This window comes from Oxyura jamaicensis, chromosome 10 (assembly GCF_011077185.1).
Source record: "Oxyura jamaicensis isolate SHBP4307 breed ruddy duck chromosome 10, BPBGC_Ojam_1.0, whole genome shotgun sequence".
Lineage (NCBI taxonomy): Eukaryota > Metazoa > Chordata > Aves > Anseriformes > Anatidae > Oxyura > Oxyura jamaicensis.
This window is the reverse complement of record NC_048902.1, coordinates 3,127,335-3,153,497: the sequence shown is the minus strand read 5'-3', so window position 1 is coordinate 3,153,497 and position 26,163 is coordinate 3,127,335. Positions and strand designations below refer to the sequence as shown.

The window sequence follows — 26,163 nt, the reverse complement described above, 5'->3', positions numbered from 1 at the left end:
GATGGCTCCGAGGTGGGCCTAGCGAGCGGTGTCTGCTCTGTGCTACCCCGGGGCTCGGGCTGGAAGCGGCTGTCCGCGGGGGCTCCCCGCAGCAGCCCGGACCTGCCTGCCTTCCTGCGGCGTTGTGCGAGCGAGCCTGGAGGAGAGAAGCGAGCCCTCGGCACGCGTCGTGTGCCACGGCCCGCGGGCAGCCACAAGCACCTCAGGGGCACGGCCCGGCCTGGGAGCCGGGCGGGGGGGGGCACTCGGTCACCCGCACGGAGCCGGACGGCGCTGGCCGCGGGGGTCGCGCTGAGGGGGAGCCGCGCGCCCGGCCCCGGCGCTTCCAGTCAGGGCAGGAGCCCCCCGCTGTGTCCCCGGCCCTAACGGTCCCAACGGCCTCGCCGCCCCTCCACCGGCGCTGAGCCCGTCCCGGCGGCGGGTACCCCGGGCGGGCGGGTGCCCGCAGCCCCGCTCCCCGCCGCAGGCCGCGGCGGAGCTCCCCCCGCTGCCAAACTTTGCAAAGTCCGGCGGCTCCGCCGAGCGGGCGGCGGTTACGGCAGCGGCGGGCGGGGGCGGCGGAGGCGGAGGAGGCGTAGGCGGAGGGGGCGGGGTGCGGGCCGGCGGCGGCGGCGGCGGCGGAGGCAGCATCAAAGAGCCCCGATTCCTGCCGCCTGGGAGCCATGCGCCGCTGTCTGTAATGTCAGCGGAACAGGAGAAGGACCCCATCGCGCTGAAGAGATCTCGAGGTACGGCGGGGGGTGCCCAGCGGGGCCTAACTCCCGTCAGGGGGGAGCCAGCGGTGCCGCGGGATGCGCGTCCCGGCCCCCAGCCCCGGGCCGCGCTGCCCGCGGCTCCCTCTCGGCGGCGGGGCCGGGGCCGAGGCTGGGGCCGGGGCCGTGCGGGAGCCGCGCTAAGTTTGCACGGCGGGGCCCGGCCCGGCCCCGCGGGCTCCCGCAGCCTCCGGGCCTGGCAAGGCGCCGGCAGCCCCGAGCAGCGCCGCGCTGCCCCGCGGGAGGAGGCGTGCGGGCTGGCGGCCGTTTTGTTGCGCTGCCCATTAGTATGCAGCGTGCGGCCCCGTGGTGCCAGCGGAGACGTCGGCGGTGCCACATGTCCGAGCGAGTGCCGATGCAGAGCCCGTAAACTGCCCTCGAGTCTCGGCTCCCCTGCCCCGACCTTGCTGTCGCGTTTGGTTTTAGTTGGGGTTTTGTTTCCTCTCGTCGGGGAGCGAAGCGAGCCTCCGGTCTCTTCTCTCATTAGCAGTCCCGTTGTGCGGCTCCAGCGAGGTTCGAAGTACGCGTTTCTTTGAAATGCGCCAGGAGAAGGGTGGAAACGCGGTATCTCTTCCGAGTTGGGCTGCACAACTGACTTTAAGGCAGCAGCACGTCTCCCTGCATAGCGGCAGCTGTACCCTTGGAGCCCTTAAAAGCAGGAATGCAGTTCTCAGTGAAATCATGGGAGGTGGTGGAGCATCGGAGTTGGGTGACAATTATGGCAAAATGATTCTGGATGGCATTCCTTGCTTCTCTTTTCTTCCCCTCCTGCGTTGCCCCCGGAATTCTATTGTTCCTGGCGTTTTAGGCTTTATGCGGGTGAGTAAGGGGGGAAAGGTGGGGATCCTGCTATCCACGTTGCCCCTGATTTACAGGTCCCTCTTTTGAAACTGCTCTAGTAACAGCTGGGTTGCAACTTTGAGAATGGAAGAATGAAAATCTGCAGTAGTGTTACAGAGGGGACTGGGACTCATTAGGCTCCGCTCTCAAGCCCTGATTCTGCAAATATTTAAGCCAGTACGGTTTCACGTGCCAGAGTTACCCGCGGAGCTCCATGTGATTACTGCTTAACATCAAAACTGCTCACGGGATCAGGGCCACAGAATAGGCTCACCAAATCTGGTTGAAATTTGACTCTTTTCAGTTTTCTGTCCATAATGGAAACTATATTTAGTAATTTATAATACTTGGGAAAACCTCATTACTTTGAACACTCTTTAAAAAGACTGTGGCACCTATCCTGTGAAAAATGAGGCAGAGGCTTGTCAGTGACCATGAAACTGCTCATAGCATATTTGCAGTATGTTAAGTATGGTATAGATCATACATAAAAATCATAATCTCTGAACGTGCAGACAAAACTGCAAGTTGCGGTTCTCCTGATTAACATTGAAAGCATCTGTCTTATGTGTGAAGTCAATGGGAATGTGGGATTTACTCCTTCTGCGCTGCTCAGATGCAAATACATAGCTGCATACATGCTGAAATACACTTCATCTATAACATAATAGGGAAATAGTTATCAGATGTGTATTTATCTCTATAAATCCATTCACGTATGTGATGTCCCAGTCAAAAGGATTGTAAAATTTCCTGTAAAATTAGTCTCAGAAGGTGAAATATTTTTTTTTTTCACCCTCCATGCAAATATTACAATGTCCAAAATGCTCAGTACACGTATTAATGAAAAGCCTGTGTGGCAGGTACCAGAAGTGACTTTCAGGAAAGTTTATTTTGGCTGCGTGAAAATGACCCTCATTCACTCTTTTTTTGGAGGTATGCTAGGACTAACATTCAGTTTCCTTTCATGTATAAATTAAATCATTATGAAATCCACAGGGAAAATGTAAATTTGTGGGGCTAAATTAAATCATTGGCCTCACACAGCGAGAACTGAAAATACAAAAGCTTTGTACGCTTCCAGCCGTAGGACTCAGTCCTGCAAACCTAGGCAAATGACTGGCTTTACCCATGTGAGTAACCCACGTGGAAGTCGGTGGAGCTTATTCACCAATTTCTCTTATTAAAATTCTAAGGCTTATATGCATAAGTTGTTGAAGAACGAGGTCCCGGAGAGGGAACTTGTACGCAGTTTTATAAAAGTTGTAGCTTCTCTAAAGCCACGCTCTTGTATGGTCCACAGTTATCTACTTGATTATATACTTAGTAATTGCTGTGCTGCTACTTGTTGAAGTTAGTTAAAAGAAATCTGGATGTTTGTAACATTGCTAGCAGCAGGTAACACTGTTTATATATGGAGAGTATGGGACCATGAGCAGCAGTGAGGAAGGGTGGCCACAGTACAGTCTCCCACTGAAATGTAAGGTAAGCATGCAGGAGAAGAAGAAGCTGTGGGAAATGCAGAGAGTTTTGAGCCAATAGTTTATCGAGAAGATGACTTACAGGATTAGAATTTAAGAGACATTTGTCCTCTATATATAAACTTTATGCTATGATTGTTTAGTATCCACAAGTAATGCGGTTGCAGTGCTTCATAGCTTGCTAAGTGTATGCAGGATTTTATATTCTAAAACAAGGCTGTAAGGATTTTTTTTTTCCAGAGTAATCCCCAATTATTCTGATGGTCGGTTGTACCAGCATGTGTTCTGCTCAAGCATGAGTGTATTTTGAGAACATGATCATGACTTCGTGCCCTAGTCTCTAAAATTCAGACTTAAAATTTGCCAGTAATGATAGGTGTCGATTTGGGATGCCCAATTACATACCATATGAATGATGAAATGTTTTGGCAATTACAGATATGAAAAAATGAGATGAAATTTCTGCAGTCACAGCCAAAGCCCAACAGAACTTATTAAAGCCTAAGCAGAATTCAACTTTTATTTGAGGTAGGACTGGTAGTTTCCCTGAAACCTGTTAGGTCAAAAAAGTGCTGGGGGTGGAGGGAAGGCAGGGCGTAGGAGAAAAGAAAGGAGGTGCTCCATGTGAAGAGCCGTTGCAGGGGATGGTTACAGGCCTCCTTTGACTAGGATACTGAAATAACTGTTGGATATTTTTGTTTGTATACAGTAGATCTAATTCTTTCCTGTGTGGGAGATTCTGTCTTACGTTTCTGTGCAGTCCTAACGCTGGTAGAGCTGTCTGCTGGGAATACTTGCCTAATGCGGAGCTGGTGTAATGTCACACATTATGCTTCTTTGCATAATGCTATTCATAATTCACAGTTCTCTTCAGGTTGCCTTTGGTGATAAAGACAAACCCATGTGTTCAGTTATATGCTTGCATCTTGATTAAGTTTGACTTGTATTCTGAATTTGAGTTTTAAACAAATAACAGCAATTTTTTCATCCTGGATTGCCCCAGTATTACTGTTCCATGCCGTTGCTATATTTTTATTTTATTTTTATTTAAGTAAACAAGCTGCTATCTTAATGAGTCTGGGGAAAAAATGAAGTAGCATATAGCTTCTTAATGTAAAAATATTAGTGTGTTGCTTTTGTGTCACCTGAAAGCAATTTCCATACTTTGGCTCGTGGTCACCTCTGCGTTCCCAACTGATGGCAGATCCCTTGAACCCCAGGAAGGCAAACCTACTGGGATAATAAGGAATCTGCTAGAATCTTTTATTTTTTGTCTATGGTCTTAATAGAGTTTTTAAAATGAAAGCGGTAATTTATACAACTCTGAGAGCTTGTCCCACTCTTGAGGCAGAGATGAGTGCCAGGTGAAGTACAGACATCTCTTTGTATTGCTCAGAGTGAAATCAGGTGATCAATGAAATGAACAGCCTTTACTTCTTTTTGTGCCAGAGCAGCCGTGCTCAATTATACTACGAGATTTCTGCAGAATAAGGCAGTTTCACCTAGAGCCTCTCTCGTTTTTTGGCAGGTGTCTTTTTGATTAAGTCTTGCATTTAGAGAAATTCAGATCTGATCAACTGGAGATCTGTCTAAACAATATGGCAGGTTTCCAGCGGTTTTCATTCACACATGTACTGCTGTTTGCTTTTTCCTTCATGGCATATTGTAATGTACTGTTTTGTGGTGGTACAGTGAGTTTGATAAATGCCGTGTCTGTGCAAGTTAAATAGGAGGTGAATATTAGGATGACTTTAAGCAGTCCTTGAAAAAGTTTTATGCTTTATGCAAACAAGAAATACTTCTGACTGGTGAAGCAGAGATACGAAGAACCAAGGGACTGATAAATGTAAAATAAATGGAAAGCTTTATTCAAACTGCAATGAGCATGAATGGGATATTAGAGTGGTAATAGAGTCGGGTAGCGGTGTGCGAGGTATACTAACTCGTACCTCCAGGTATTTGCTTCCTGAGGATTTACAATGTAGGGCAACAGCGTTAATGCAAGTTCATTATTTGTGACAGATATCTCTTGCTATGGCAGGCAGAGGCATACGTCTAAGAAAACTAATGCAGAATTGCACTGATTGAAATTTTGTAGGTGGTGACAGTGGATTGGATGGGTTAGGAGGACCAGGAGTACAACTCGGAAGCCCTGATAAGAAAAAGCGCAAAGCAAATACACAGGTAAATTCCCTTTGATTCTTTTGATTTCTTAATAAGTAGCATACTCAGATGTTTGCTGGAACAACTGTCTCGCTCTGTTCAGAATATCAGTCTATTCCCACAAATAGTGTTCACATACAAAATATTTTAGTTGTACTGTGAAGCAGAAATCTTCATTCCTTTGTCACCTTCAGGAAACTTCATCACACTAGTTAGTCTCACTGAAGTTACTTTAGGTCTCTGCAGGTTACTGCAGTTCTACAAAGGAAGGAGCACAGTGAGACTGCAACGACTTGTATTTTGCCATATGGATTTGATTCTGAGACAGGCTTTCTCTTAATGACTTTGTAGCCGTTGGTAGAATCTGTAGAGCATGAGTACTTGTGATGAGACTACTTTTCTTCTTACTCTTATTCCTGTATACGTAGGTTTGTGGGCCAATGCATCAGTGCAGTTTGTTAGTTGGAACTCTTGGCATGTTCCCCAAGTGGTTTTCAAGCAAAAGTTATCAGGCAGGTTCAGCTCCTTTCCAGTGAATCCTTGCAAACTGGCATTTCTATATAGTTTCTGCTTCCAGCAAAGGAAGCCTGAATACAAAACATCTAAAGCAATTAGATATCTGTAGTGCAGGATTTTTCTTTGTGTGTTTATTCAGCTTGGAGTGAGAGTATCTGTTAACTTTTTACTGTCCAATGAGTGTAATTGTGTTTATACAGGTCAAACAATCGCTTCTTGTTTGGCCTATCCAGAATCCATTGAGATGGGGATACGTTTTCTTAATTTTTGTTTTCTTTTCAAGTAGTCATGGGAGAAGTATCTGAGAAATATCCAGTTAATTGCAGGGTTTCTGATCTCTCTACTGTTGGAGTTTTTTCTTGTGTTCTGGAATGGCAATAACCGCAGAGGGGAGGCAGATTAGTTTCTTCTCTTTTCTTACCAGGCTCAAAACTCACAGGACAGCAGAAATTTGGAGTGGGGAAAGATATGTTCAGTCTTAGTTTATGAGTATGAGGTTGTGCTTTCTGAAAGCAGCTATCACAAAGCTGAGGTGAGGGTGAACTAGCTAGATGTTCTCACAGGCTGGTCTAGAATGAAATTCAATTGTATAGCCACTCCGATGACATCTGAGCAGCCCCTGGGCTCTATTAGACACTTGATTTTGCTTTGTAACCAGGAATCCTTGTATTGTTTACCTACTGACAATACTTCAGACAGTCCACGATCACTGGATACTCTTGAGGGACTCCTCTGGTACATAGGAGTCTGTGTATAGGAATTTTCTATATTCTATTTTCTCTACAGTTGTTTTATTTTATTTTTTTTTTTTAGGATTACAGTAACATTGGTATTTTAGGTTTGTATATTCTTCTAAAAGTGGGGTGTCTTAAAAGATGTGTATTCAGTAAAATGAACCCAAAAGGAAACTAAGAAAATACTCTAAATCTGCTCTTCAGCACTTGGAACGTGTTGTGCATGTGTTTAAATGAAGCATGGCTTTCTGTACTGTTGCTTTTCTTAAGTAGAAGATGAAGGGGGGGAAAAAACTCACGCATTAAGTAGTGTTTTCAGAAGCATGGTTGTGCAACTGCACAGTTCCTGAAACAACACCAAGATTACTGTAAACCATTTTGTCATTCGGAGCCCTAAATCTTCTCTCCCCTCCCCACTGAAATTTCAGATAGCCTGGCAGGGTATAGGGGGTGAGCTGTACACAACAGCTGAACTGTTGTGTAGCTGAACTTTTAGCAGTGGTGCTGCTAATCCAGGACCTTGTGGTTGGTCTCTCTTGCAGGGACATAGTAAAACTAATTTAAATGTTCTATTTAAAACATTTTTAGGGATCATCATTTCCACCTCCATCTGAATATGCTCCACCGCCGAATCCAAGCTCTGACCACCTTGTAGCTGCAAATCCATTTGATGACAACTATAATACTGTGTCTTATAAACCACTTCCTTCAGGAAATCCCTATTTCAGTAATCCCGGTTATCCTGGCTTTGGAGGCTATAACACTTTCAGAATGCCACCTCACATGCTGCCCAGAGTGTCCTCGCCATATGGTGGTTCTTACTCCCTCAGAAACCAACCACACCCCCTTCCTCAAAACCCGGTAGGAATGGGTTTTAGCCGACCCCACTCTTTTGGCTTTGGCCCACACGATAACCCAAGTTTTGGGAATCAACCACCGTATAGCAGCGGTCAGATAAATCAAAATGTCAGTATGCCTGGTCAGCATTTCAGACCAAATCCTGGTGAGAACTTCGGCCATTCTGGACAGATACCTCACCCTGATGTGCCAGCTAACTTTGGTCCTGGAAACAATCCAAATTTCCCAAATTCTCAGCTGGAGTCGAACCATTCCTTTGTTCCTCCACCAAACACCTACAACCAGGCAAAATCATCAGCACAAAAGCAAGACTTTAGTCAAGGTGCAAGCAAAGCATCCAGCCAGAACACTGCTGCTCATCAGCACCATCACAGGACAGAGGACGTTGTGAGTCAAGGTAACAGTGACCTAAAAAATGTCACGCGAAACAATGTGGTAAATCAGGATAATAGCCATGCCAATAGCGCTGATAACACTAATGCTGGTCATTCAAATGGGACGCAGAGTAAGTCCCGCCAGCCTCGAGGTACCGCTGAAGGATGCAATTCTGAAAAAAGCAGCAAAACTCCCCTTCATCCCAGTCGTCATGGTCACTCATCCTCTGAGCCGGTCTATCCATGTGGAATTTGTACTCATGAAGTTAACGATGACCAGGATGCCATCCTGTGTGAAGCCTCTTGTCAGAAATGGTTTCATCGAATCTGTACAGGCATGACTGAGTCAGCATATGGCCTTCTTACAGCAGAAGCATCCGCAGTGTGGGGCTGTGATACGTGTATGGCTGACAAAGATGTCCAGCTAATGCGCACAAGGGAGACTGCAGGACCACCCGCACTGAATACGGACGGCTAACACCGTAAATTGGTGGTCGTGTTTGAAATACTTGCTCCGAAGATCTGGTTGCGAATTGGGTACTTCACTTTCTGCAGACAATCGGTTGTGTTTGATTGCTATCATCTTTTTTTCCCCCAATCTATTTTTGTTCATTAAGTTCCATCTCAGCTTTTGTACTCTTAGTTGTATGTGTGCAAATATTTTACAACGTGGAATACTTTCTGTTTCTGATTAAACTGTAAAACATAACTGACAACTGATCAGAAGTAGGATGTGAATTGACGACTTTATTGAAGGCAAAAATGTGCCTGTATGAATAGCCTCTAATTTGCTAGTATTAACGTGTTACCTAACACTAGCATTTGATACTTGGTTTTAATGGTACTATGTGTGCAAGTACTCACTGCATTTTTTTATTTTTTTGGTGAATGTCCATTACTGATATTCTTGCTATCATGCTATCTAGTCCAGGAGTTGGACTTGATGATCCTTATGGGTCCCTTCCAGCTCGAGATATTCTATGATCTTTTCTTTGATTATAGTGGAGATGGCATGGAGGAATGCGCAGTGCTAAATGTTTTTAATTTTAGAATAAATACAGGGGATTTCATATGTGCTTTTTCTTATTTTTGCAGTAGAGCATTAACATGATTCTAAAATCAATGATTTCATGCTTAGTAACACAATGAAACCCACTAAGTCTTACTTGGTATTTCCTTCAAAAGGCAATGATCTCTTTACTTCTCAGCAAATACTTGCTGAGAACTCTTACTAGGTCTTGCAGTATTGGAAATAGTTGCAAACTATGATTACATTGGAACAAGTTAGATCAAGTTTACAAAGTCCAGTGCTTTAAATCTAGAGAATACCAAAACTAGGGTTGCAGATGTAACCTTAATTAACTTATCTTAAGCACATATATTAGGATATAGTCCCTGTGCAGTTGTGCACCTCTCGTTCATCCTGTCTTATTGGTGGTCCTAGTCTCCAGCCTCAGTGCTGCCTGAAGATTGAGAAGGAATTTACGCAGGGTAAGTCCTGCCCATCTCCTGTGGCTGCTCGGTCATCCTGAGCTTACACAGTCCACTTGGCAAGAAGAAGGGTGCGAGGCAATGGAGCGTGCTTAGCACAGACTCTGAACTACAAGACAATTTCACCAGCAAAGTCATAACACTGAGTTCCCAACACTGCCTCAGCCAGTCTTGCAACTTCACGGGGACAGAAAATCGAGGCTGAAGACAAATACAACTCTCACATCAGGTGAGTTTAGCTCACATCATGAGCTAGCAAGCAGAAATTTAGCATTTTTTCTAAACTTGAGATCCTACTGATAAGTATGAATGGCACTAGAGCTTCATGTTTGACTATAAGCATTTTCTTTTTATATGGATAATTTGATATTATTCTTGATTTCAGAAATACCCCCACTCTTTTTTTTTTTTTTTTTTAACGTGGGGAAACAACTAGCCTTGAACACTTGGGCCTTAGCAGGGTGCTAAAGTTGCATATGCAATTGAAAATGAGCATTAATGTAGAGAAGAATGTTATTTTAACTTAATAAAAAGTGGTACTGTAATAATTGTCTGTAATACTCACCACTGTGCTGGAAACTTAATTGGTGATTGTTTGAAAACTAGATCATAAGCCAAACGTTACAGGTACTGTTTCCTTAATGTAATAGGAGGTGTTCAGATCTGTGGTGATGAATGGTGCAGGAGCCTATGTAGAATATAAGCAGCTATATTTAAAGGCTCTTTTTACGGTAAGTTATGTGAATGAATGAAAAGTAAGGCCTGTCTGCTACTTTACCATTGTGTCGATTTTTAAATGGGCTCTGCTGCGGTACTGTCCTGGGAGACACTCCACAGATGTACATAACTGTCCTTTTATTTTAATACTGAAAACATTTTTATACCTTTTTACTGGAGCAGTGTAGCATTGCTCTCCTTTTCTGTAATGCCTCTCATCAACAAAAAGGAAATGTTCAAAGTGTAAATGACAGTTCATATCTTGAGGATTTCTTGTACTGTGATGTAAAGAAAGTGTAAGGCAGATCCAGAGCTCCTGTTTTCAGCACTATTTGTTTTGTTTAGTACAGAGACTAAACTTTGTTTTATTTTGTTAGAGGTGTGATGGTAAAACCAACCAAACAAGCGAATAAAAACAACAGCAAAAAACCAACCTCAGTTACAAGAGTTGTCATCTTCGGTAGGTTTCCTAATGACTGTCTGACTGTTAAAATTTACTTTTGGCATTTGAAGTAGAAATTAAACCAAACTTTGTTTAGATAAATTGTTTCCTAGAGGAACAAATCAAATCTCTGCAACAATTTCCACTGTGAAGTTTGTGGAGCTAGCTCAGACTTAGAGCAATGTAAATGAAATCAAAACTTTGCTCAGTGACTGAAAGTTCAACAGAAGCTCCCGTGATGATGTTATCCATGTAGGCAGTTCACAATGCCCTTCCGAATGGGAGATGTTTGGGGCAGTTATTCTCAGACGCCCAGTTAATGTTACAACATTTTGGAGCAGACGTACTTAAAATAGCCATGTAATGCTTGAAGTCTCTTCCCTCAGTCCTGATTCAAGTTAGGCAAGTGTTTTGTATACAAGTTAGCAAGACATTGTAAGAACACTGTATTTAAATTCTAAACTTCTACTGGAAAATAATTTTATGAGTCTTTAAATCATATATCTGTGAAACTTACTCTGACAGATTATTTCACTTTTCCTAAACTGGTACCATGTTGGGCTTGTAACCCACTGCATTTTCTGTATTAACCTGCACATTCAAGGCGTTAGCAAATGGCAGTTTAAAAACAAAAAATAAAAATGAGCAACAAAATCAAACTTGTTATCATACTGATCACAGAGAGAGGGCTGATGAGGATCTCAGAAAGTCATCTGGCCAATATATTTACCCTATTGATACGCTCTTGGCATACCTGGACTTTTTACCTAGAGAGAGTTATACTTTGTTTCTTCTCTGCATGTATTGGCTAGTAGTAGTTTATGTACAGGGAAAACAACAATCATGCTTTAATAGTAAACTACTAGGAAAATGTCAGCTGGTTAGAATTAGAAATTAGTTATAGAAGGGGGGGAGGGCTGGTTAGAATAGGTGAGTTTTTTTTTTTGTAATACTCTACATGGAAACAATTTGTATTGAACTATCGTGATTTTTTCATTATTAGTGATTTAGACTACTGGTGCTGCACACCAAAATATCGCAAAGATTTTGTAAGTCTTACAAACCTCAACATTTTGTGGGAAAGGTCTGTGCCCTTTTTAAATAGCTCATCACATTCAGAAATGCAGCCTATACTTATGAAAATGTGTGTTTTTTTTTTTTTTTTTTTTTTTCCCTCCTAGGCTGAAATAACTAGGTGTAAACAGGCCTAAACTGCCCTTAATACTTAGTTCTTGCCAGAGACCAGTTTTAAATAACAACAACAAAAATACTATCTTTCAAATACTTTATTGCTGTTAGGGTGTGTATAGGCTAGAGAGTAGGTATCGCGAATCTGGTTTCTGGCTGGTTCACTGATTGCTTCGGCAGCTTGAGACAAACAGGCTGGCTGTTTGTGCCGCAGTCTCTTCTTTCAGAGGACTGGACTAATGATTATTTCTGAAGGTTGTTTAGAGGCCTAATTATTATTTGAAATTTTCAGATAAAGGAGACAAAAGTGATAAGGTTTTTCTCTGTTTAAAACAAAAATATAATGCTGGGGGCTCTTCAAAAATGAATATACTTTGTGACTTTTAAATTTATTTTTTGTCTAAGAACCAATTTTGTAAGTATGTTTTTCAGGCTTAGCTTCAAGTATGTGATGAAGTCAGTGGAACTGCATGCACAAAGTCAAGAACATTTCAGAGCTTTTGCAGTTCTGGTCCTCTGTTTATAAGCGAAACGCTTTTTACGGTTTGAGATTTTTACAAAATCAACGGTGTTCAAATGTAGCACCTCTTTAACATTTGTCTTTGATTGCAACTTAATATGATAACACATCTGCATTAAATATGTCCCTTTCATTTTATATATAAGCATTGCCTGCCAGTAAAAGTATTGGTGTAACATTGTTAAAAGAGGAAGTCATGCTTCTTATCATGTTGTATGTGACATAAATGACTGTTTCATATTAAAACTAATCTTTCCTTATGTACTGCTTAAATATACCTGTTTTGGGAATATCAGTTCAGTACTTTTATACGATCTTGAATGTGTTCCACATTGGTGACGACATGTATTTTTGCAACAACTTTTTTGTTTCAATTTTAAATTAGAGCATGTCTAAAGCAATACATGCATTAGTGCTGTGGTGTGTGGCAAAGTTAATGTATGTAATTCAAATTGGAAAAGAGTTTCCAGACTTTGTCCAACATTAACCCTGTGGCGAGGGATTAAATTACTATGTAATACAAATTATTTCATATCATGATGTGTTTTAAGCTACTCTATGAAGTATGTGATACATTATTGTTTATGGATTGGTAGCTGGCCTGGTATCTTGCATAGAATGAGGTATGATAGATGGTAGCAGTTCATGATAATTAAAACAGACTACGTTTCACCACATGCTGCACTTACGTGCATTGTCCTCCTGTTACTGTAACTATTAGCATGAATTCCTTGATGGTATCCACTGACAAATGGGTGAACGTGTAGGTAGTAAGCTGATGGGTGTGAAAATCCTATTCTGACGCTCTTTACTTGGATTACAAAACATGATTTATTTTTTTTAATCTGTTGGATGTGATTAGATATATGCAGGAAGATGTAGAACTGGATGTACTTTAAAGTTATTCTGCAATGACTAAGTTTTGTCTGAAGCTTTCTATATTAGAATAGACTCTTCCTTAAATTTGGAAAATTAAGTGTACTTAGCAGAACTTTCAAGGCAATATAACTGTCCTACACTACGTACTGAGTTATGCACATTCACTTCTTTGTATGGAATGCCTCCAATTTCTTGTTGCTTTATATGGAAATAAAGGGTCTCTTTAGTGCCCTAGTGTTGTGTGTCATCACTTCTGAGATAATAAATTCTGAATGGTGTTCAGCTATAGGCAGCACCTCTAAGGGGCTGAAAGTATTCAGTGTTGCCCTGAGCCATTTCTGAACCAGGGAACTTATACCAAGACCATACGGAGCACCTATTTTTGTATTGTTTACTGTACACGATGAATTATCCTTTTCATGTTCAAACTGTGTATCTCAGAATAATTTTTGATCCAGCCTCACCTTTTTCCTCAGAGGTATGCTCACTGTATTTCAGGAATTGCTGTATTGGAGACAGTTCAGGGTTGGAGGCATGAGAGGTGTTGCCTTTATTCCTGGAGACTCTTATCATCTGCTAAAGGATGGTCTAAATCTGAATTTCCATGTAACTTGAGGAGGGCAAGCGCTTAATATATTTGTTCTTTTATTTCCTTTTTTTTTTTTTTTTTTTTTCCTGAAATGTGTAGTTGTTGAGGGATTTTTACTTGAAAGACCCATCCTTCAAGCCTTTGTATATGGCCTTTACAGCAGATGCTGTGTTCTGACTTGGACTTTTCTGACCATATTTTCCTTACAGAGATATTTATTTTTTTCCAAAAATGAGTTGAAAAAGGCAAGTTACTGATCTACTGCCATCCAAGCACTGCAAAATGTGAGCTAATTAAGGTTGTTGACGTTATTTTTAAAAATAATGATGTGGTATTTGACCCTTTAGAAGAACAGTTATAAGAAACTGAATCAAGTGTTCTTGGAAAATGTGTATGGTAGATTTTTGTCCAGCACTGTATGTAACTTTGCTTTCTGTTGTCTGGTTTCAGTTTCTTTTAAAATAAAGTTTTTTTTTGTGTGTGTGTGTGTGTCTGGGGAAATTGCCTTTGGATTTATGAAGATGATGTAATGCATAAGTTAACTCTTCAAATGTTTTGCCTGGGAGAATGCATTTGGATTGGGCATAATCCTGCAAGAAACAGTGCAAGATCAAAAAAGGCAGCTTCTGCCTCTATTAGAGAAGTCTGCTGTTCTCTAGAGGCATTAATCTGAATTAACTTCAAAGCAGCTTAGAAAAGGTCTTGCACCATGAACCCTGTTATTTCTTGAAGGAAGGCTCAGGTGTCATGTGCCTGAATAGATGTGATTTTTTTTTTTCCGCTTTTGGGAAGAGATTATGCAAAGAATTATTCCAATTAATAACATTCTTACTAAGTTATGCAATTTTTTTTCTGCTGACATGTCAGAACTAACACATAAGAAATCAGTACCTTAACAATGATCCTTAGAAGCAGTGGTGTGGGTTGTCCTAAGCCCCACACTGAAAACAGTTCTCTTTCTAAAAAATAGCGATGAGAGAAGTGGGAAAGAATTTTTTTGGGGGGGAATTATCTAATAAATTAGATAAGAAAATGGAGAATATTACAAATATATTTTTTAAGCTTCCAAAGCCATTAGCAATGAAATAAACTCTCCTGGAATATATTAATATATTAGAAACTAGAAGGCCCAGAGTAATACCACTAAGATTTGATGGGAATACAAATCTCCATCCTTCAGAGCACAGGAAATAGGAATTTAAAGTTTTCCAGGGAACATTTAATCTCTTCCTCGCTCACTACAATGCTTCTTGCACTTTTGACTGATAAATTAGTAACAGCAGAAGAAAGATCCTGAATGGACCTCTCTTCTAGTTTATTTTGCAAGTGTCACAGCTCAGTCATTCATCCAAGCAAGCTAGCAATGGGGAATGTCTGTGACACAGGTGGTGGTTTTATAGATACTTATCAATACAACACTAGTAAGGGGGGTGGGAGATTTTTTTTTAACATACTGAAGCTATTTTGTGTAACTTAAGAAGTTCAATTACTGGAAAACGTACCTATGGCATTTATTGTAAGTTGTGTATGCGTAATGTCTTATTGCTGGCAGGAATAAATAATAAGCTGCTTCATTTCAGTATATTCTCTGTGATTAAACTAAAAATGACAGCTGGATGACCAAAGCAGAAGGCCAGCACTCCACAAATGTAAGACTTACCTGTGAGCGGACTCTACAAAGCTGAAGAGTGCATTCGGGACACCACAGCTACGTTCTGCATGGTAGGGGGTTTTGAATCGCTGTTACATTAAAATCGTCCTGTCCAATGCTGCTCTTCCAATACCATGATTTTAAAACAGCAAGCAAAGTGGTTTTTTGTTTGTTTGTTTTCAGGTTACATGTACCAAAACTTCCTCAAGTATTTTGGCTTCAGATTAAATCTTTTTCCTCCTGTACTTCTGAATGCTCTTGCAATGGAATTTAATTCCGATTCCTGTTGCTGATACCAGATGTGAAACTGGACCCCGATGATACCGGTCTGGGTGAATGAAGCTGGAGCCTGTCCTAGAGATCATATTAATTATTGTGGCTTTCTTGCTCCGAAGAAGTTTTTAAACCTTTGTGGTGCCTATTTGTATGTTGGAAGGATGAAGAACCACGGTTGTCTTTTAATATTAACTGCTACCCTTTGATCGCTCCTTTGGAATGTAGCTAATAAAACATGAAAATTGGCTCTGCAGCGTTACACGTCAGAAACCTGAACTAGCGCGGCTGCTCTTAAACTTGGAATTTCGGGGGAAATTCCGTGTGGAAACGGGCCCGAGGCGAGGCTTCCCGGCCGCGGGGACTACAACTCCCAGCATGCGCCGCGCCCCGCTCTCCCCGGCGTGCGGTTGGCTGAGGCGGCGGTGGGCCTGCCGGCGCCTCCCGCGGGCGGCGAGGGAGCGCCGGAAGCGCTCTCGGGGAGCCCCGGCAGCTCTCGGCCTCCCCCCGCGAGGCGCGGGGCGGCCTGCCGGCGGGCGGCGCCATGCCGCTGTGGCTGCGGGAGCGCAGCTGGCGGCAGAGCGGCTCCGCCGTCTTCCTCTCGCTGCCCGTGCCCGGCGTGCGGGTCACCGCCGCCAACATCTTCTGCACCGACCGCTACCTCAAGGTGGGGCGGCGGCGCGTCAGGCGTTTCACAGCGCTGTCGGAAAGCGCGGGCTCGGTGTGCGGTGGCTGCGCCGCCGGGGGCACGGTTGTCTGTAACCTTTAACCCGGGATCCCCCTTTGTGCGCCCCAGGCTGCTAAAACCTGAGGAGCTGTCCCTCCGTGCAGGCTTTCCCTGCCCGGCACAGATCGCTGCCTTCCCTAGACGCGGCTCTTTATGCTGTCGAAATAATTACAGGTTGGAGGTCTGCTTCCGTCTCAGTGCTAAGCAACAAACTGTTTCCATCTCTTTTATTTGCTCCAATGGGAGCTAAAACCTCGGTGTGGCATACTAAGCAAACCAGCCCCATCAGTGTTTCCCGAGGCTTGCTGTGTGCCTGCACTGAGGACGTTGGCTCTCTGGTAATTCGTAGCAAATTGAAGTATTAGGACACGTTCGTTGATTGTATTTTTATAGGTCAGCGTTCCTCCCTTTTTATTTGAAGCCATCTTGTACGCTCCTATTGATGACACAAAGAGCACAGCAAAGATTGGAAATGGCATGGTGTTCTTCACTTTGTATAAAAAGGAGGTGGGCCTGTGGGATTCCCTGACTCTAGAGAATGGTAAGCTTTCCCTCGTGAAAAATAAGTTGCGTTTACAGAACCCAACTTGTGCCAAAATACGAGCTTTACTGCTCTTCCAACTATATTATTTGGTCTAGAAAAATATTACCTTTTACCTTCGTGGCTTTTCCTGTGTATCAGGAACTTTCAGAAATCGTATGAACTCTAATCTGTCACTGAAAAGTACGGTGCCAGTTGGGGATATTATAACTAATTTATTCTGAATTACCTCCTGCTCCTTCATAGGAAATTGCAGGTGGTCTTTGTGGTTTTACTAGTTACACACTGACCTTCAAAATCAGCTGTTGGAGTTGAAGTGCTGAAGTGGTCTGCTGAAGTACTGAGAAGAGAGAAACGACTAGAAAAGGCAGTTTTGGAGAAAAAAAATGCTCTAACTTTACAGTGCAAGCTAAATTAAATTATGGTGTTCATTGTCAGTTCTCGTCTATTTTTTTTTAACAAGGAATGTCAGAACATTGACTATCGTGAGCACAAAACAAAGTTTCTGATAAAACTTACATTGAGGGTTTAAGCAAATCTCAGATTTTCTTGTTAAGAGATGGACTTGATAAAGACTGCTTTGTGGATTTTGGGAAGTTACGTTTTCTTAGATAAAGCGAAAAGAGGATTTCTGTTTTTACGAACATGGTATGTAGCAGTAAAACTTTGGGCCTAAATTTCTAAAATTATTTTTTGTTTGTTTTAAGCTAGTAAGGAGGAACTGCAATATCTAAGAGAGAATGCTGTTCTAAAAGCCCATGAAAAGGCAAAAGAGGAGGCAGAAGCAAAAAAAGTTATAAAACAAGAACATAAAAAATATGCTTTGGAGGCCACAATGAAGGTAAATTTGGAAAAATCTCTGTCATACATGTAAACATAATTAATTGCCAATGAATCTGGCAGCTGCTTTGTTAAATGTACCTTAAACATGTAAGAAGTACTAATTTTTATTACAGCGGTAGAGAATCTTACTTCAATTTGCACTTAAAACATATCTACTACCATATGAAAATGATATAGAAAAAATACTAAGAAGTTGTCATTTTCTATTAATATTTCTCATGAAAAATTTGGTGAGGAATTTAGTTTTTTGTCAGTTGAAAGGAGACAATAATAACATGGCAAAATGTTAATCTTTTGTGGCCTCTGCAACAGCACAAGTGTTTGGTCATTTGTTGCTGACAGAAATGTGTATGTATAAAAACTCTTACTTATTCTTTCTTGTTCTGTATCAGATGTTCACTGCTGTTATTTTTTGTATGTGCTATTTTTGTTCTGCATTTTGTGTGTATTTTAAGACACTTTTTTTTTTTCCTTAAATGTATATAAAAAGTCTGGTAACTTCATTTGTGTTTAAATGAACTTTTAAAGGTATGCAATGAACTTCTAAGGTTGCATATGTAATTTCAACTAAAGTAATGTGCAGTTAATAACTTTCTCAGCTGAAAGGCTGTATCTATTCCTTGTATGTAATAACTCCAAAGAGAAGTGGAGAGAGAAGAAATAATGCATTAAAGTGAAGGTCTGTGTTTGCGTTTCTGTATTTATATGTGTTTTATATGTGTATACATGTGTGTTTTCCAGAGTTGAAATATAGCTAGGATATTGAAGCTAAAGTTTGGTTAATGAACAGTGAAGTGTCATCTTCTAGAATCGCTGGTAATGAGGGCCTCATCAGAAGGCACTTCCTACCTCTCGTAATAAAGTAACCACTATCATTATTGAATCAGAGGCAGGAAGAGCTTTATCATCAAGTACAATAAAGCAGTCCAAGTAGATTTAAAAAAAAAAAAAAGTGTTGTTTTTTCAGAATAAAGAAGATATGTGAACAGCATTCTTTTGTGTGGTGAACCAAAATTAACTCTGCAGACAACAGGAAAACCTACCAAAGGTTTATTTGTTGATATTTTATCTTCAAATTATAAATAAGACTTTATTTTTGACTGTTTTGGGACCATACACCTACATAGTGGTAGTAAAATAGTTAAAACTTAAGACTTCTTGTAAAAGCTAATTAGAAATCTTTCATAATTATTTTTAAGTGGCTTTCATAGCTCTGCTTGTGGGGTCATACTAATGGTGATGATGCGCTTCGGAAATGAAACTGGGAAAATAATGGTAATTTTTACTCAGTTCTCTTATTATTGGATGCTACATATCCCAGTTTTATCTTTCAAACAGCTAGAAGAAGCAGAAAGAAAAAGAATTGAAGAGCTGAAAGAACAGGAGCGGCAGAAAGTCACTAAGGAGTTGGAGTTGTGGAAAAATCAGCAGAAAGATCTTGAGAATCCAAAGAAGGTACAAAAAGAAGAGCAACTACATGGAGAAACAGAGCAACTAAAGGAAAAGAAAAAGGAAAAAGTTAACAAAACTAACATTCCTAGTGAAGAAACTTTGAAGGCCAGCCTCAGACCTACAAAAGGTGGTATTATTGGGATGTGTTTTATCAATCTTCAGTGTGTGGATGTAGCGTTATTCCTGGATGTTTCTAGTTTATCATTTATCTTTGTGTCCACCATACTGAATTAATTCTTCTGTTTTGTAGTTATTTTTGTGTCTTTATTTTCTTGTGATTGTTGAGCAATACCATGCGAGTTCTTAGCGCTCATTTCAGTCCTTGGAAATAAAAGGGCAAGTTTTGCAGCAGGCTTTAGGGAAGTAGAACAGGAAGTCTTTCTAATAGTGTGGTGCAAAGTTTCTGAGAGTGGAGTTCATGTTACCACTATGGCATCCAACTGCTAGTTTTCATAGAAGCAGGCAGTCTGCTTTAACTCTGTCCCATGCCTTGGTCCTACAGAGAGACAGTAGTGAACGAGATCAAGAGAAAATTGTTCTTTCTTGTTTTGTTTGTATTGCACTTGCCCCAGCAGAGGGTCGTGTAAGTGAAAGAGGTGGTGGTGGTGTAAGCAGAATGTATGTTCATTTGTGCCAGACAATGTAGTCAGTAACAGATTGCATGACATACAGCAAGAATAAACAGTGTTCGAAACTTTTCTTCAAAAGAACAAGTCCAAACTTTTGCCATGCTATTATTAGAGATTTATTGCTGACAAGCAGAATTAATAAATTAGGAATTTGGTAGAAAAACAGGAAAAAGTCCTTTTGCTTCATTTTTCATTTCCAGTACTCCAATTCTCTTTGTAGGTCGTGGTTCCCATAGTATGTTTTCAGAAAATTTAAAGGAAGAGCAACTACCAGCTCCTCGATCTTCTGGTACAATTAAAATCAACTTCACGTCACGAGTTTTTCCTACAGCCCTACGAGAATCTCGTGTAGCAGAAGAGGAGGAGGTAAAGATTGTTCTTTTTTTAGTTTGGTGCTTCTGTTATCTTCCAAGACAGTGAATTATTAGTGTTTATTCAGGAAGTTGACAAAAATATTACCTGTACAACGTTATCAGCAGCCAAAGAGTACTGTCTTATTTAAATCTTAATTTAAATAAAATATATATTAAAGATAGATATTTTCACTGAAAGTGATTGTGGTAAAGGTTTCTTCTTCTTTTTTTTTTTTTTTTAAATGCAATATTAATTGAATTCCATGTAGTACAAGATTTGAAATTTCTTTATACTTAATGTTTCTTAAGTTCTGTCTTCTTAAAAAGAAGCTCACAGAAGCTTACAGAGTCTCTAAAAGAGCTTTATTGAGTATATACTAGTAATGGAGTAACCTTACTTATCACATAGCAATATTTGGGGAAAGTAGGAAAATCTTCTTGGCTTCCATGATTAAATATTTCTCTCTGTCCAAAATAAATGACAAAGAGAACTCTTTTGATAGGACTGAGTGAATAGACAAAAGCAAAACTTAAATTCTACTTCAAAAATAATACTTGTTCATTGTATATTAAAAGTGGCTACATAAACAAGCAGAAGCGCGAAGATTAATAAGTGCTGATTTGTCTGAGCTGGAAGACTTAAAAGAAGAGGAGAAGAATCCAGACTGGTTAAAGGACAAAGGAAAGTAAGTTAGATTCCGTGTGAAGGCTTATTTAAAATGAAATAGGCAACCACAGTCACATAAATCACTTTAAAAATCAGTCATGTGAATGCATAGTAGTGTTCATTCACCTTTTAGTGATCTTCATCGCTTTTAGGCAGTGTCTGTTTTTGCAGAGCTGTGTGTTGATATGCGTGTTGATATTCTGAGCATTCAGTTTGACTGAACTTCACCTATGTTGTTCTCAGAATAGGTTATGACTGACCAAGCTGCTAAAGTTTCAGTTAAAAAAAAAAATGTTGCTAACAATAAATAGGTATTTATTTCACGATGCATCACCTTAATTAAATTACGTTTCACTTCTTGTTCTATACTTAGCAAAATGTTTGCAACAGGAAACTATCTTGCAGCTGTAAATGCATATAACCTTGCAGTCCGGCTAAACAATAAGCTTCCACTACTGTATCTGAATCGTGCTGCTTGCCATCTTAAACTGAGGAATTTACACAAAGCCATTGAAGATTCCTCTAAGGTATAAATATAGAAGTTCTCAGGCTGTTTTCTTACACATGATTGTGATTTACTACTGGGATGCTTCTGTTTCAAGCAGATCTGTAAATAAGTATTAGTGTAATTCAAAATTTTTAAATTCAGAATTGATATTACGATGCTGATTTACTCAGCACACATTTATTTACTGGTAAAATGTTAAAGGAATACCTGCACTTGGAAAAAAAAAGACAATTTTGAGCAGGAAAGGTGTAGAATATACACAAATACCCATTGTATTATGTTATGTTCTTCATTTGGTGGGAAGAAGGAAAGGGTGATGGTAGTGATGACAGAGACACCTTAAAAACAACAGACATTTTTAAAGAAGGGCTGGATCATCTCTATTAGCATCTCTTTTTTTTTTCTCTTGTGCAATGAGAGGGGAGTGACCTCAAATGATAGCTGACAAAATTTGGAGAAAGCTGTTCCAGAATTATTGTCTTTTGAACTAATAAGTCTTGAGGCTTGAAGCCCCTCCCCCCCTTTTTTTTTTCAGAGTAACTGGTGCTGCAACATGTGATTTTTTTGTTTGTTTGTTTGTAGCATAATAGGCGATACCATTTATGAAAATAAAATACATTATTTGAATAAACGTTTAGCATAGGATGTTTGAGTTTTTAGCCATGGCACTGTATTTACCAAACTATGAGACAGCAGATAGGAATCTGAGCAATGAGATTCACAAGCTGTATAATTACACATGAATAGTTACTTGGTAAGTGAAAAGACTGTGTAAAAAACAAACCAGAGTTATGGAAAATTATGGAAAATCTACCTCTAAATATTTCTGCTATTTTTGTTTGTAAAGGCACTAGAATTGCTCATACCACCTGTTCCTGATAATGAGAATGCTCGAGTGAAAGCATATGTGAGACGTGGTACAGCCTTTTGTCAGCTGGAATTATATGCTGAAGGTAAGACTTTGATTTTATGAACACACACATGGATTAATACTGACAAGCAAGTAATTCTGTTCAGCTCAATGAGACTGCACGTGTCTTTACTATTATTTTTTTTTTAGGAAAGACATTAAAGGAAGCCTATGCCATCTCTCTTTTTGTTATGAACATTTATACCTTAATTTTATTTTTTTTTTAAGTGTACTGGCTAATTGCAATTCCACTCTTTTTTTTTTTTTTTTATACATGTTTTAGGAAAATTGGTTTTACTCCTAACGTAAGCAGTACAAATAAGTTTCTCCACGGAGGAAAACGCTTTAGTGAGTTACGTATCCTCCCTTTGGTCTGCTGGTAGTCATTCTTTTTGTGCACAATGGCTGACTCTTGACTGTGGTAACTTGGTGGCCATGGAAGGTGTTATTGTAGAGTGAATGAAAGGCATTCAAATGTGGAATGCAAACTCACGTGAAACTAGATTGCACAAGTTCTTTAGCTTGTGAAGTAATGTTTTATTGGTTTTGAGATTATAGTATTAGCAACCATAGAATATACTGACTTAAAATAACCTGAAATATTTCCAAAATATTTGCTTGTGAACTGTGTAGTAACATAACCTGTGTTGACCAGCAAGTTGTTTCATCAGGTATGTGTGATCTTTGTGACGGTATCTGAATTAAGTGTCCCTCTCAGGTTGGCTTTGTAAGGCAAAGTTACAAGTGAAAGATTGTAATAAGAACTAAAGAATATTCAAAATGTCAATGTAGAGCTTTTCCCAGTTCTTACCTTTTTTCGCCCAGGAATCTCTTTGTTGTTTCCTTTCAATTTTATTTGCACTTGGAAACCTTATTTAAAAAAAAAAGATAAGTGAGGATTTATGTAATTTATTTAATTAATTCCTCTACTTATGTGGTGTTTTTTTTTGAGCTATCTTATTCACAGTTCATGTATTTTCTTCTTGTTTTCATGCACATTCATTCTGTCATTCAGTTTTTGTCTTCTGCAGAACACTTTTGAACACTCCCCTCCTCTGTAATTCCTCTATCCAGTATGCTTATTTTTTTTTTAATTTAGACTGATTCTGATGTAGATTGGGTAGAAGTGCTCATTTGTCTATTTATTAACTGAATGGCACGTTTTCAACAACTGCACGACTGTCTGCGGGTAGGAGCCCTAAACTTCAAAAAGTCTTTACACAAAAGAAAGCAGTTAGTTGATGTGCGTGTATGCACAGCTGTGTGAATGAGCGGCTCTGTTTTCATATTTTGGTATCTGAAAATATGTACTAGTGATGTTTCCACTAAAATGTTTTTAATAATATAAGCAAGATATAAATTTGATTTACTGATGAAAGTAAATCCTATTGTCATTCTGATCTGTCTTGCTCAACAGCAAAACTCAAGAGCAATACTTTATGCAGGTGACTGGGAAAAGTTACTTCCAGTTAGTTGCTAAAGAGGAAAACACTCTTGCATTAATGACTGACATTCTTATAAATGTGTCCATATTAGGTCTCCAGGATTACGAAGCAGCTCTCAAGATTGATCCTAAAAATAGAACTATAGAAAAAGATGCAGAGAAGATTCGACACATAATTCAAGGAACAATGCAAAATTCATAAAAAAAATCAAAATTAAGGAGGAACTTTTTGAGAGAGGTGCCTTTTGAGGGCATCAGAAGGAGCCTTAGTTCATGTTCCCTTTGATATGTTGTTAACTAGACATTTTTTTGTTTCACTTGGAGCACTGACAGAATTTATAGAATTTATAGAAGATCAGATATATGAATTAATATTTTTTGCAGGTGTGGTACTATAACAAATACAATTAGATATACTGTATATCCTTTTGATACGGAGTTGTCATGTGTTTGCTTTCTGTGATGTGTTGGTTAGGCTGAATAATAAAACATACATTTTGTACTCGATGGCAGGTGTTGCTTCCAGTTGCTTGGCTGAGGGCCTTGAGAGAAGTGTTGAGCTCAGTCGGAAATGTCTGGGGTAGTTGCCGTGCCGTCTTTCTACTGCTACCTACTGCATTGCAAGGGAAGGAGGTGGATACTTCATTTATGGCAGTTGAAAGGAGGGCAGTGCAGGAATTTCAGTGTCTCGGTTGGTTGTAATGCTCTACTTGCCAAAATACAGCTACTGTCTTTCATATAATCACTGAGAGGAAGCGGGGGGGGCTAAGGAAGAGAGTCACTGGCAAAGTGAAGAAGAAATTACAAAGCAGGCGCTGATTATAAGTCCCTAATTATGTTCTGGTTTTGGAGTCTGTTAGAACAATTTGTATACATCTTTATAAGATATTTGTATTGCGGCGATTCGTAATAGTTACTGAAGGCTCTTTCTGATGTAGACAGACATGTTTTTCTACCGCTGTGAAAGACGCAGTGCCCTCTCCAGAGGACAGTTAGGGAAGCAGGTGTCTGGTGGTATGAATAGCACCGCCTTGTCTCATTTAATTACATGGGGAGCAAATGGATGTTAAACTTGGTAATTTCAACACCTGAGCAGGTGATACATGTACCATATCTAAGTCATATTTGTTATGTTGATATTAGTGTCCTGAGATGTAGGAATGTGGAGAATGACCTTAACTTTTAAAAGCAGAAAATACTTTAAGTAAACATAAACCTTCAGGTGAAATGACTCTTGCACTTAACTCTTTCTACACCCTTGAGTTACACATTTATGATACCGGTTTCAAAAGCTTTATTTTTACAGGTTTAGGTCTGATTCAGAGAAGTATATCATCAAACGTGCTACATCCTTTTTGATGCATCTTGTTCAACCCAGCAAAACCAAGATAAATCAAACATTTCAGTCATTCTGGGAATAACTGTCACTAACGAAGTCAGATTTCTTAAAGTTCAGTGTCTAGGCGAAGTCTGAGAAAATTGAGAGCCATTTTTACAGCGTATGCTGCAAATTGGGGTAGTCATATACCCTACTTCTGTCAATGGCAGTATTCAAGTAACCATCTTGAGATGACCCACAAGTGAGTAAGTGTTTTGTAAACGTTTGATCTACTGGATGGTAAGTACAGGGTAACATCTGTGAAGTAGGCGGTATAGCACCATATTCACTCGAAGTTGTTTTAAACAGTAAAACCTGAGGCTTTCTCAAAGAACTACTGGTCGTCAGCGCTCTGGGGTCCAGCATACAGGAAAACACAGGATTGCCGGGATTTGTGCAGACAGGCAGATGAGAAGATTGCTTTTTCCCAGTGTTGGGACTCAAGGGCGGCTTCTCAGCAGAAGTTGTCATCTTTCCCTGCTGAAGAAACAGATTTAACTCAGCCTTTCAAGTAACAGGGCAAAGCGTTTCAGATTTGTTACATGTTTGCGGGCAGAGCAAATGTTGCTCAAGGCATGCATTGAAATGCACGCACAGCGCGAGGAACTTAGCACTGCTAGCTTTTGACCTTATTTAGTAAACTCTGGGCAGTGATAAGTGTGCTCCCGCGGAGCATGTAGTAACACCGTTTGGATTTGCATCACTTTCTGCACTGGTGATGAGCGCAGAAGGTATTTTTATTATCCTTACTAATTAGTTGTCACGCAGAAGCGTGTAAACTTAGTGGATGGTTTGTTTTGTTTTTGGGCTTCCCAGGGGCACTCTAGGGGAAGGTGGGGGCTGCAGCAGAGCCCCAGCCCCCTCCCCGTGCCGGCGCGTTCATACACACGCACGTTTGTTTCCCTCCACTTCGTTCCCAGCCCGCTCCCCGCGCCTCTCGGGGCCCGGTCCTGTCCCCGGCCGCCCCCCGCCGCCCTCCTCCCCCGGGGCCGCCTCCCGCCGCCCCAGCCCCGCGCCCCCCAGGGCCCCGGCCCTCCCCTCACCGCCCGCCGGGGGCTCCGCGGTCTCGGCCCCGACCTCGATGGCGACGCCGCGTTGCCATAGCAGCGGCAGCCCGGGGGGCGCCGGCTGGGGGGCGGGGCCGGCGGCCGGCCGCGGTGCGTTTCGGGTACTGTAGTTCGCGGGGCGGCCGGGCGGCCGGGCCTCGGCGGGGCCCGGACTACACTCGCCGGCGTGCCCCGGG

General features: G+C 41.0%; 3 protein-coding genes across 5 annotated transcripts; 2 read left to right on the top strand and 1 right to left on the bottom strand.

Annotated features, from left to right (window-relative positions):
* Positions 1 to 370: 370 nt before the first annotated feature.
* PYGO1 (pygopus family PHD finger 1) lies at positions 371 to 8,354 on the top strand. Its single transcript, XM_035335879.1, has 3 exons — positions 371 to 728; positions 5,172 to 5,257; positions 7,075 to 8,354. The coding sequence occupies exons 1-3, from the start codon at positions 680 to 682 to the stop codon at positions 8,194 to 8,196; spliced, it is 1,257 nt and encodes a 418-aa protein (XP_035191770.1). The 5' UTR covers positions 371 to 679; the 3' UTR covers positions 8,197 to 8,354.
* Positions 8,355 to 15,980: 7,626 nt separating this feature from the next.
* DNAAF4 (dynein axonemal assembly factor 4) lies at positions 15,981 to 24,049 on the top strand. 3 transcript variants are annotated; one of them, XM_035335878.1, is made up of 10 exons: positions 15,981 to 16,135; positions 16,589 to 16,736; positions 17,444 to 17,577; positions 18,918 to 19,158; positions 19,881 to 20,026; positions 20,590 to 20,699; positions 21,054 to 21,207; positions 22,036 to 22,141; positions 23,130 to 23,171; positions 23,635 to 24,049. In XM_035335878.1, exons 1-9 carry the CDS (start codon positions 16,013 to 16,015, stop codon positions 23,138 to 23,140), a joined length of 1,173 nt encoding a protein of 390 aa, XP_035191769.1. In that variant the 5' UTR covers positions 15,981 to 16,012; the 3' UTR covers positions 23,141 to 23,171; positions 23,635 to 24,049. The 3 variants fall into 3 exon arrangements, with proteins under 3 accessions (XP_035191769.1, XP_035191768.1, XP_035191767.1); XM_035335877.1 differs by having other exon boundaries at positions 23,130 to 24,049; XM_035335876.1 differs by lacking the exon at positions 23,130 to 23,171 and having other exon boundaries at positions 15,982 to 16,135.
* Positions 24,050 to 24,722: 673 nt separating this feature from the next.
* On the bottom strand, positions 24,723 to 25,495 carry C10H15orf65 (chromosome 10 C15orf65 homolog). The gene has a single exon (XM_035335864.1). It carries the CDS (start codon positions 25,389 to 25,391, stop codon positions 25,035 to 25,037), a length of 357 nt encoding a protein of 118 aa, XP_035191755.1. The 5' UTR covers positions 25,392 to 25,495; the 3' UTR covers positions 24,723 to 25,034.
* Between the last annotated feature and the right edge of the window lie 668 nt (positions 25,496 to 26,163).

Excerpts from the sequence above, each read along its gene's own strand:
- PYGO1 (XM_035335879.1), top strand. The coding sequence starts at position 680 with ATGTCAGCGGAACAGGAGAAGGACCCCATCGCGCTGAAGAGATCTCGA. Across the intron at positions 729-5,171 it reads CGCGCTGAAGAGATCTCGAG|GTGGTGACAGTGGATTGGAT; the intron begins GTACGGCGGGGG and ends GAAATTTTGTAG. Across the intron at positions 5,258-7,074 it reads AGCGCAAAGCAAATACACAG|GGATCATCATTTCCACCTCC; the intron begins GTAAATTCCCTT and ends AAACATTTTTAG.
- DNAAF4 (XM_035335876.1), top strand. The coding sequence starts at position 16,013 with ATGCCGCTGTGGCTGCGGGAGCGCAGCTGGCGGCAGAGCGGCTCCGCC. Across the intron at positions 16,737-17,443 it reads TTCCCTGACTCTAGAGAATG|CTAGTAAGGAGGAACTGCAA; the intron begins GTAAGCTTTCCC and ends GTTTGTTTTAAG. Across the intron at positions 19,159-19,880 it reads CAGCCTCAGACCTACAAAAG|GTCGTGGTTCCCATAGTATG; the intron begins GTGGTATTATTG and ends TTCTCTTTGTAG.
- C10H15orf65 (XM_035335864.1), bottom strand. The coding sequence starts at position 25,391 with ATGACAACTTCTGCTGAGAAGCCGCCCTTGAGTCCCAACACTGGGAAA.